Source organism: Microtus ochrogaster, chromosome 5, assembly GCF_000317375.1.
Source record: "Microtus ochrogaster isolate Prairie Vole_2 chromosome 5, MicOch1.0, whole genome shotgun sequence".
NCBI lineage: Eukaryota > Metazoa > Chordata > Mammalia > Rodentia > Cricetidae > Microtus > Microtus ochrogaster.
Genome location: NC_022012.1, coordinates 63,429,027 through 63,441,225, shown reverse-complemented (window position 1 = coordinate 63,441,225; position 12,199 = coordinate 63,429,027). Strand labels below are relative to the sequence as shown.

At 38.1% G+C, this 12,199-nt stretch overlaps 1 protein-coding gene across 1 annotated transcript in view; it reads right to left on the bottom strand.

The window, feature by feature from the left end:
* Positions 1–12,199, bottom strand: part of Gfral (GDNF family receptor alpha like) — a 51,644-nt gene that overhangs the window by 25,266 nt on the left and 14,179 nt on the right. The window contains exons 4-5 of the mRNA XM_026778980.1: positions 4,616–4,672; positions 3,480–3,810 (exon numbers count right to left, since the gene is read on the bottom strand). Coding sequence (XP_026634781.1) covers positions 3,480–3,810; positions 4,616–4,672 — 388 coding nt within the window. The remainder of the gene's footprint in view (positions 1–3,479; positions 3,811–4,615; positions 4,673–12,199) is intronic.

Here is a 12,199-nt window from a genome sequence, read left to right as displayed (position 1 = left end):
AGCCTATGAATTGAGAGATTTCCCCTTAGTATGTGATGCTCTCTCACCTAGTGAAACACTCACATGGGGCAAAATGGGGTCTAGGTTCCGGTCCAAAGCTATCTTTGTGCTTTCAAATGTCGCTATACAGAATGTGGAGGAAAAAAAAAAGCAGCAAAACTCTGCAAATTACTGTCCTTTCATGCAGAGGTCCTTTACCACTATATATTTATCACAATGGGTGATGATTTGCAGTGCCAACTACCTGAGAGATTTATTAAAAAGCTTTAAATGTTGTATGATATTAGAGCTAACATTTAGACACCATCCCCCACCAGGAAAATTCAAAGAAGGCACTTCCACTCCAGTTTTCCTACACAATGGGATAGACATTATTCTTTATTCTATTGATTTTTATTGAGCTGTACATTTTTCTCTGCTCCCCTCCCTCTTTCCTCCCTTTCAACCGTACTTTATTCTTTTTCCATGTTTCTAATTATACCAAATAGAATTTACAAAATTATTTTGAGACGTTTAACTAAGGCTGGGGAACATGTCTCCCCAAAAGAGATTTCACAAATTCTAATGACCTGTCCAGTCACCCTACCAGATGAGAATGAAGCCCAGACAATGATGGGCAGGACAACAGCTTGATTAGAGCTGCTTATAAATGAAAAACCTTGGTTTCCTATTTAAATGTTAATACCGCTTCAGCCTCCCTCAAGATGGACTTGGAGGTGGGGAGTTCTCTTAATCTATTATTTCCTTTTCCCAGTGAAGAAACATTGACTAAGTCTCCTTTTTGTTTGTTTTCTAGTAATAATTTGACTCCTTTAATTGACTTATTATGGTCAAGTGGTTGAACCTGTCTTGGCCATAGACCGTGACCAGTCCCCTCCCCCCCTTCACTAAGTTTGATTACAAAAAATTGGACATAGCGTACACATGACAAACTTGTAATCCCATGATTTAGGAAGCTGGAGCAGAAAGACCTAGGCTAGTGTGAGACCACTGGGGACCACCTGTTAAAACACCCTCTCCGTTTATTTCTGATTCTCATTTTTCCCCCCTGCATTTCTTACTCATATTCCAAACTGTCTACATAACCATGTGTTTCTAATCATTGGAAAGATAAATTCACCTTGGACATAAAATCACATGTGCTAATGAGAACCTCAATGAGAAGACAAGAGTCAGACATATTGAATTCATTCATGGTTCCTAAGCATGAGTACCTGCACAGGCCAGTTGGACGTCAGCTTGCAGCTAGAATGGAAGTTTCAGCAGAGGGTGCAGATTACTCATATTGTCACTCCAAATCTTCAAGAGCCTCTCCAGGGAAGTACCCCCCAAGCCCTGGTGCCTCACCCTGTTTCGTTTCTGGCTTCCTTTTCTGTTGCTTTCTGCTTCCAATACTCTATCAGAGGGTGGCAAGCACTTTCAATGCCATTGCAATGTCTTGCCTGTTGGATTGCTTTGTGCCCTCTCAGACAGTAATTTAAGAGTGCTACTCAGTCGTTTCTTTCATTTAGGTCCAATGCTCTTTTTGGGAGTATTCTTTAAGTTGCAACTTTTTGACTCTCTTCCTTGGACTCTTTTGTTTGTTTGTTTTTGAGGTTACAACTTAATTATGACATTTCTGTTATCATTCATGATGCAGATGACCCTATTTTTACAACAGTTTCCTCCTTTCATTTTGAGAGACAAGGAGTTAGACTCCTTGGTAGGCAGGCAGATAGGCAGAGGGTGCCATAGTAAATTTCCAAGATGACTGGCTTCTTCAAACTGACCAGCCCCTAAGTTAAGAAAGGAAAACTCCTGATTTGGACCTTGAGATTTCTGTCCAGTGCCCCAATGTGGCACTCTGTCTCTGTCTCCTTTCATCGCCTGATGAAGGTTAATATTCAGGAGGATGCCTATATGTTTGTCTTTGTGTTCCCTTCTTATTTAGCTTCTCTAGGATCACTAATTATAGGCTCAATGTCCGTTATTTATGGCTAGAAACCAAATATGAGTGAATACATCCCATGTTCCTCTTTTTGGGTCTGGCTTACCTCACTCAGGATAGTTGGAGGTGGGCGGTCCTTGGACTTCCCACAGGGCAGGGAACCCTGATTGCTCTTTGGGCTGATGGGGCATGGGGACTTGACTGGGGGAGGGGGAGGGAAATGGGAGCCGGTGGCGGGGAAGAGACAGAAATCTTAAATAAATAAATAAATAAGAAAAAAGGAGAAAAACATAAAAAAAAGGAAAACTCTTCAGAGATTTAAAAAAAAAGCCCCCAAGAAGAGATTGGAAGTTTTTTGGTTTCCCGAGCTTCTCATTTGCTTAGTGGAGGGTCTTTTCTGTGTGTCTGCTGCATGTGTGTGCTCCTTCACCCCCAGTAAACATTTTCCCTAATGCAGATTCTGTCTACAGTGCTTGCGATTTCTCTGCTGCTACCTGTTATTTTCCCCTGTCTTTTAATTCTTGATCTGGCAGAGAAAACGAACTCAACTGAAATCACTAAACTGTATCACATTTCTCCCTCAGAACCCTTTTAATCTGAAATCACTCACAACTCTATATGTTACCTGTTTTCTAATTAACTGTCTTCTTTGATTGCAGCAAGCAGCTGGACAGTCACTTCTAACTGATGCCTAGAGAGATGCCCAATTCATGTGTGTTTTGAATGAACAAACAAACAACTAGCTTCACTTTCCTTCATAACAGACCGCATGAGCTTGAGAAAGCAGGGAAGGAATACATTTCTGACATTGAGTACACAGGTTTGCTGGGAATGCCCATGCCATAGTACCTTGTTCTTCTCAATCCACAGGCTGAGAAAAAAAAAAGCATTTATTCTGAATTTTGGAGAGTCATCTTGTCAAAATTAACAGCCTTTTCCAACACAACAGGTCATGTGTGTTGGTAGCCTGGTAACCCAGTATCCAGAGGTTTGAGGGCAGAAAAATTGTCAACTAAAGGCTGATCTTGTATACATAGGAAGACCTTATCTAAAACAGATAAAAAACCAAACAACAACAGAGATTCTGTAATCAAATCATTAAGAAAAAAAGACTAATTAAAAGCTGACTGTGGATCAGTGAGATAGATGAGGGATGGAAGACAATTTCAAAAAGCTTGATAAATGGAGCTAAAATTGTAGAACCCACTTGGTGGAAGAAGATAACCAACTCACGAAAATTGTCTGCATGTACACACACACACACACACACAAACACACACACACACACAATGGCCTTTAAAAAGATACAGGCCATCACAATTCAACACAGTGGGTTTCTTTATTGTAAAATCCTACTCTGCATTTTACATTTGAATTTCAAACAGGATACCACACATGTACCACAGATCACAACGAGAATTGTCTGGCTTTATTTACACCGTTTTGGACAATGGTGGGAACTCCAGCAATGGAAGGAGATCAAATGTTAGGACTGGACTATAATAAATAAGGTGCCGAAATAAGAAAGCAAGGTATGTGTGTTTTTACTCACCTGCATAATTCATCATTTCGGCAAGCGTGAATTACACTGAGGCAAGTGGGGGGTGGGATGATGTTCAGAGCACATGGCTTGCTGTGAAGGGTTTCTTTGGACTGCTGACAGGGTATATCAGATTGAGCACAGTCACAAAAAGCCAACATCTGGGCAGTGTTAAAAGGCATATTTTGATAGAAGAACCGTATGGCTGCTTGGCAGTGTTTCACATCACACAGATTTCCATTCGCTGAGCAGGCTTTAAGGTAAAGGGCCAATTGCGCATTACAAACCACGTCCCCTACGCATGCCTCTGTCACTTCCAAACAAGACTGCATCTGTTTGAATCCTGAAAGCAGTAAAATGCCTAGGTCATAGAAAAATAAGCAGAAGCTTGTACATATAGAACTTGTAAACAAAACTATAAGAATTCTAGAAGCTGAGGACAAAGGCGTATCAGGGTGCTATGAGTTCTTTAAAAGTATAAATTTACTGAGGCTTGAGGGTGTACTGTTTCAATCAATCTTCTTTCATAAATACTATATGCTTATTGTGGCCCAGATTGGTGGGGAATGAATAGGACCAAAGTGGAGCTTCAATGGAAAAAAAAAATCTCTAAGTTTCTCAAAAACAAGTAACAAGTCTTCAGAAATAGATTTTGAACTATGTAACTTATTGTATGCTCACAGTCAGGAGTTAGAGTCATTGTTTGGTCACAGTTAATTGGGGATGCGTAGGAAATTCTAAACAAAGGTTCTACATAGTTCTGCCTATGAAGATGCTCACATTCTAGTATATATATATATTATATTATATTTATATATGTATAAAACTGCTGCCTCTGCCATCACTACAGACATGCACAAAACAGTTAGTTGGCTTGTATGATCAAAATATACATAAAATTGACCCAAACTTTTGTTTTAATAGAAGAATATTTCTCAAAACATCCATAAATAGAGGACAGAAGGGCAAAGCCATTGTTTTCATAATACTCACTGGAAAGAATATCATGATTTTGCAGCATGTTTTATACAACCTTTAAACTATACAAATTATTTTGTATCTGTATATCGTTAAAAATTCTGATAATAACATTTAAACCATATCATCTGGTTTATAATGTAGATAAAAAGATAGTTTATACACATTACCATGGTACAAAGGAGTAGTTAGATCCCATTTGTATTTATTATCCTTTTTCTTGTTATCTGGAAATGAAATAAACCAATTTACTATTGAATATTTTTCAAAATTTCGTATAAGCTATGCATGCATAGTCAACCAAATATGTATAGATGTGTATGACACTTGTTTAACTTTTAATATTTAAAATTAATGAGAGATAGATAAAGAAAAGTCATGCAAGAAATTGAAAATGTCTTGATTTTGGATTCAGTTACTTGAAAATATAAAATAACGTTAATCACTAGACCATGTACAGTGAAGAAAAAAAAAAGATCTGAAGACAAAAGAACAGAAGGAGTATTCTCTAAAAAAAGGAGAGATGGAAAGAACGAAAAAGAAAGTAAAGGAAAAGAAATTTCCATAAAACCAGTTTCATAAATCGAGTAGAAATGGAATTTTACAATCATTTCCACCTCTGATTATCTTAGTCTCTAAGAATTCTTGGGACTCATGTAGGTAGAGTTAGAAGATTTTATCGACAGACTCGTTTATTCTACAAGCATTAGCTGGGTTTTGACTGGGTACCAGGTGGCATATTGAGAATAGCAACATGCAGTCCTTGTGACTGATACCTCAAGGCTTCCTGAAAAATAAACACAGCTAAAGCCAACATAAAACACAAGAAGCAACAACAAGCCTGTGGAAAGAGTGTTAAGGAAAGCAATGTGATCAGAATTTCATTTAAAAACATTTAATGTACTTATTTTACAATTGTTACTAAGACATCAACTTTTTCTGATACAAGCATTCTTGCAAGACTGAACTTGTCCTTACTGAACTGTTTGTGCCCCTTGCACGTGAGCCTACTGCAAGCAAACTATTGTACAACTATAGGCAAGTTCTTAGCGCTGGGAGCTCTAACCTCCATAGACTCTGTACTGCCCTAACTGAACTGTATAATTTTATTTTTCTATTGATTAGGTCAAGGAATCATCATTTCTTTTAAAATCCAACCTTCTGCCTTTCTGAGGAAGAGCTGACTTCTATTTCTGTGGGACAAACCCATATTAAATAAAACTCCAAAGAGCGAACAAATGAACAAAGACCAGATTTTGGTGAGTCATACAGATTTTCTAAAACATGGACATATTAATACAGTAAGCACCACTACTTGGACAAACTGGCACGTCTATGATATAGACTAAAACATATTCAGGAAACTACCTTTTACCCATCAATTTATAACCACTTTCTTGTTATTGACTGAATGCTTATATGCTCTGCTTTCAAACACGAATATTAATGCTCTAACACCAAGTGTGTGTGTGTGTGTGTGTGTGTGTGTGTGTGTGTATGTGTGTGTGTGTGTGTGTGTGTGCAGTGTTTTTAAGGAATCACTGAGGAACAAATAAGGTCATACTAATGGGAAACAGGTCTGATTGGGTAGGCTACTGTTCTTAAAAGATGCACCATGCGCTTCTTCCATCCCTTCCCATACCTATTCCATCAGGAAAGGGTCACTTAAAGGCATAGCAAGAGGCCAAGGAAGAACAGAGACTTCATCAAGAGAAGACCCTTGGCTATCTGGGCTTTCTGCTTCCAATCTGTGATGAATAAAGCTTCTTCCCTCAAGATCATTTAGTCTATGGGGCTTTGTTACCAGCTTGCATAGAACAACCAACTCATTGTGTGAGTAGTTATTACCCAAACAGCAAAACATTTACATTTAGTATAAAACAAGTGGACTTCATTTCTGATAGTATGCTATTTCCATAAGCAGTACAATAAAATGCCTGTATATTAACTGCCAACCTTATGTCATTTCAGAAGTGTAGTAATAGGGGCGGCGGGGCCCCAGCACCCCAGCCGCACCCCGGCCGCCTCCGGCTAGCTTATGCCCCGAAATAATTACACACAAACTGTATTCATTTAATCACTGCTTGGCTCTTTAGCTCTAGCCCTTTTCTCGGCTAACTCTCGCACCTGGACTAACCCATTTCCAATCATATGTGTCGCACCCCAAGGTGCGCTTACCGGGAAGATTCTAGCCTACGTCCATCCTGGGTCGGAGCTTCATCGCATGTGCCTCAGAGAGCAGAGCTCTCGCCTCTGCCCGCGAGAGTGGAGCATCTCGTGTCTCTCTGCCAGGAGAGCTGTGGAGTCTGACCTCACTTCCTCTTCCGCCCAGCATTCTGCTCCGTTCACTCCTCCCCCTACGTTCTAACCTATCAGGTCAAGCAGCTTCTTTATTTAATCAACCAATGACCTTCCTCCATCACAGAAGTGTGTATGTTATGTTTGTATATGTATCTATGCACACATATTTTAAACAGTAGGTTCATTATTGAGTAACAGTTAAAAGTCAGTATGTCCTGGGGCTAAACAATTATGCACCAATCAGACCTCACTTGAGTTATACATTCATATAGAAATACATCAAAAACTAAGAAGTATTTCTTAAATTAGTGTCAGAATGGCTCCCATTTTTCTTCTCTTCCTTAACATGACAGTGTCTAGAGCTAACTGCTTTCAAATATTTGATTTAAATACTATAATCGCATATAATATGCTTATAATAAACTAATAGATGAATTTCTCTATGATGGATGATAAATCAAATTAAGTAAAACAGAAGATTGCACCTCTCCTAATACTTAATGTAAACAAAGTCCTCAAAGGCAGTTGCAAGAATCAGCCAAGGAACAGAGGATTTTGGTGTACTGAAGCCTGGCTCTTCTCCAGCCTGCTTCCCTGCTTTGCTATGGATGACTCTTTACTTTCCGTGTGGAATCAGGTAGAGTGTTTCTGTTGATTATATCAACTTCTGTATTCTTCTCTCATTGACCCATTTGTACCAACAGCTTGACAATTTGGCATCATCTCACCATGCTATCATTCTGGTCTAAGACACCATAAACCTTTTGTATTAATCTTGACTAGTCCAATAGGCTCTTAATTTATAAATAAATGATCCCTTCCTCTCAGTTTTCACCCTATGTGCAAATTTCATATCCCTATGCCATATGTGGAATCAAACATAAATTTCATACTTAGAACTTGAGGCCATCATTTGGATATCTAGAAAACATTGCAACTCAAAAATGCACACATCTGGATCTGGATATTTCCTCTGTCCCCCACTAAAGCCTTTTCTTCCAGGAACTTTCCATATTAATGAAAGGATTGACAGTGGTATCTTTGAGTTACTTACTCAAAAAAAAATCAGGTAACCAAACGAACAAAAAACGTTAAGACCAACTTCAACTACTGTTCATGCATCTCATGTGATTCACGAATATAAGCATCTATCCAGAATCTAACATTTTTTATTTTTTTTTTTATTTTGGTCCATCATCCAACATGCCTTCGTTGTACAAACATTAAAGTCTCATAACAGATGTGAGTGTAGTTGAGTGAGAGCTCATTTTTTACTGGTGCTTTTCCGGATACTGTGTTTACCCGACAGGTTACTGACTTACCTGGGACATCAGTCATATCCATTAGAGATCCACAAGAGGAGGACAAAGGATCAGTCCCTTGCCTTAACAGGATAAAATTCTGCAAGTCCAGTGTTGTGTGCAAGCAGCTAAGTTGTTGTAGCAACCACATTGTATTTCAGCTTCTCTATCATTTCCTGTATGTTCTTCTCATGTTTTTTTTTCTTTTTGGCTAAGTATTCATCTCAGTCCTATGCATGGAAATGGGTTTCACAGCCTGTCTCTCAGGAAAGTGTCATGAAAACTCCTTTCTAGAGAGCAGTGGTTTTGTTTATTTGCTCCTTTGTCTCAGGGGTTTAGAACTTACCATGGGGAGGTAGAAACACTAAGGACTATTTCTTGCTATCTTTTATCTATTTCTCTCTCTCTCTCTCTCTCTCTTTCTCTCTCTCTCTCTCTCTCACAGCATCTCACTGTGTGACTCTGGCTCTTCTAGAACTCACTCTGTAGATCAGAATATCCTCAAACTCACAGAGATTCACCTACCTCTGCCTTCTGGGTTCTGGAATTAAAGGCATGTGCCACTGCACCTACCTCCTTCTTTAATTTTAAAATATAGTGATTTTCTTCAATGAAAGACAGATTTTCTTCTTTCACTACATAGACCTAACACATTGTAAATGTTTCCTAAGCATTTGGTCAGTGAATGAATGAATAAATAACATTGACAACCTGATGTAGGTGGGTCTTCTGTCTATGTGTTACTTTCATTGGTCAAATAAAGAGACTGCCTTTGCCTTTGATAGGACAGCAGCTTAGATAGGCAGAGTAGACAGAACAGAATGCTGGGAGAAAGAAGCAGAGTCAGGCAGATGCCATGAAGCTCTGGCCCAAGATGGATGCAGGTTAGAATCTTCTCCATAAGCCACCACTTCATGGTGCTACACAGATTATTAGAAATGGGTTAATCAAGATGTGAGAGTTAGCCAATTAGAGGCTAGAAATAATGGGCCAGGCAGTGTGTAAATGAATACAGTTTCCGTGTTATTATTTCCAGGGCTAAGCTAGCCGTGCGGGAGCTGGGCAGGACAAAAAGCAGGCCTGCTCCCCTCATCACTACAACAACATGCCAGCAAATTAAATCACACTGCTTCATTCTTTCTGTTACCCCTTGCTTATCATCATGGTATGGAGATTTACAAACATTTAATTTCCAAGAGAAATTTGATGAACTTTCAAGGTAGAAATGACAGATAGAACCAGGAATTAATTATTCCTTAGTTAGCTCTTTTTTGTGTGTGTGATTTAGTTCAATGTCCCTAAATTATTCCTGAAGACCAACCTGAAGCAAAGTCCTCCTTGAGTCCATCTTCATTGTCTTGACTGAAGGTGGGATTTTGGTCAATTTGAGTATCCTGTATGCAAATGTCTTCAAATAAACTTTTCCAAATCTGAATGCAGTCTCCTTCGAAAGGGGATGCGCACTGACAGCCCCACAAAACTGTCTCTCTCAGGCTCTGTCTTAGGGCCACACACAACAGTCGGCCACTAAGGGTGTGGCATTGTGCTGTTCCTTTGCCACAGGCTTTCTTAAAGCTCTCATGGAGCAGAGTGCAGTGCTGGGATTCCTGGCAGGCCGCCACTGCTGCGACACAGTCATCCTTCCTTTCTGCTTTTAAGGATGGATCATCTTTCCTCTGGAGCCCTCCTGTGACATTTGACTGTGACACCAAACCCGAGGGCAGTGCCAACTCTATGAATAAAGTAAAAGAATGGTTTAAGAATAGGTCAATTTACTCTTTATGTGATCATTACTCTTGAATGTATTTTTAATAATATAGAAACATTTTATAAATCTTTCACTATCTGTCAAAAATATTGAAAAATTATTTTGAAAGATCTCCTTCAAATGATCTGAAATTTAGGAAAATTGACACAGCAAGTTTTCAATTGCATACATCCATAACAGAGTTGAGTTTCTCTTGGAGATACTTTGTCTTCATTTTCTTTTGTCTTCATTATATTTTGATAATTGACACAAATTTCAATTAATTTAAATATGTAAATTTAGTACATTATTTCCCCCATACATTTTTAAGAGTTTTCATTTCCTTCTTTAAATGTGCCTTTGTTGAAAGACTTCTCAGATGTTTTTCTCATTTCTCTCCTTTTAGGTATTTTCCCCTAATTTCTTTAGCTCCTCATACAATTTAATTCCACACATATTTATCCACACACATGAAATAAGACAAGATAAACAAAAATATATACATATTTACAATTTATATGTTGCTTTTACACATAATAAAGTACAATATTTTTGCCATACTCAAGTAGCAATTTTCCTTCCTGTGAGTCTATTCATAGAGCCAGTAACTTATATCACTTTCATTCCATAGAAAGAAGATGAGAAATCCAATTTCATTATAAAGTTGGGTACCCTTAGCATAGGCTTTGGGGTCTGTTTCTAAAATGTTTTTCTTCCTCCAAGGTACCTCAGATGACCTCCACAGTGAGCATCATGGACATCAGTATTTCTTCGGTGTTCTTTTTTCTAGTGGATTATACTTCCCTTATTTATTTTTTAAGTTGTTTTTATTGGTTTTATTACACAAGTGTTTGTCACAGTTTCATTTTTTTCAAATGCTTTGTAGGTATATGAGAAAAACACCGTATTCCTAACTTCATGCTATGTAAATATTTACTTACAATCTACTTATGGTACCATTATAAAAACTTGTCCTTGGTTATAACTCTGGAATATGCTTTGAAACACACACTATTGTAGAATTAGAACAGTTTTCAAACAAGAGCATACAGTAAATTGCTGTAAGTCAGACTCTTTAATAAGAACAGAGGCCATCTTAGCCTGCAAGCCTGGGCACACATTGTGAAATATATGTGAATGAAGGCTGGCCTCATGCAATTAGTTCCTCATCGACTCTTTTCTAATAAGCTTTGCATCTACTTAAATATAAATCTGTTTTATGATATATATACATATGTATATATAATTTATAACTATATATGAAATAAACCAAGTTAAATTACATAATCCTACTAAATGTCTGTTTTGCTCTATGACATTAGCTACTAAATGCCTTTACTAAGGTTTATGTACATTGCACCAGGGATTAAGATACGCCTATCTATGTTAACTGAATCTAACTATTTTATGAATCAACAGATGATCAAACATTGAGAAATTAAGTATTTACACAACAGATTTGATGATAGTATAGTAAGTTTCAGGTACTATTCTGGAAATTTTGACATAATCAAAAATGTACAGACTTAATCATGTAGGTTTGTAAATGCTGGGGAGTGTTTTAGTGACACCACGGAAAGAGAAAGACTTTTTTTCCTGCAGTGTGATCAAAGGGTTTGCGGAGAGCGCTGAGCCCAGAATAGAATGCATGATGAGACTGAAGCTATCATGCCCCTTTGCTCTCTAAGCTGAGTTGTAGGTAGTCTCTTAGGTGCTCTTTGAACCTGCAGCCCTCAAATGGTCCATAATGAAATACACCTGAGGAATCATTTAGGTTTCCACCTCCAGGTCACTGGATAGAAGGATTCTGTTGCTTGGATTGTCCATATTTCACACTGCAGTCTTAAACGAATTTGTATTCTGTGAAAAACACTTTTTTTTAATTGTGAAATGAGTTTAACCTCTCTGAATTTGTCTGTACTTGTTAACTGATAATATTTTGTGAAAATGGCATGAGGATGGCCATAGTTAAGAGTTGAAAAAAACTTTTTTTTCTGTCTTAGAAAAAAATGAGTCACTGTTTGAATAAACATTTCAAATGATTGCAACTCAGTCTGCTTTCAACCTAAAACTAAGGAAGACACACTAATTACCAAAATAATGTCACTTCCACACCCTTTGGTACTAATTTCTCCCATCCAGAATGGTTGACTACCCTCTTTGCCTTCTTTTTATTCTGGCTTTGGAAATTTAATAGTTTGTAGTTTTTCTCCCTAATGCTAAAGGAAAAAAAAAGAAAAGAAAATGATATGAATTGTAGAAATAGGAGCGGCGGGCTGCGTCCCGGCACCCGGCCGCCCACATGGCTAGCTCTACCCGAAATAATTACACAGACACTGTGTTCATTTAATCACCGCTTGGCCCTTTAGCTCTAGCCCTTACTGGCTAATTCTGATATCCCGATC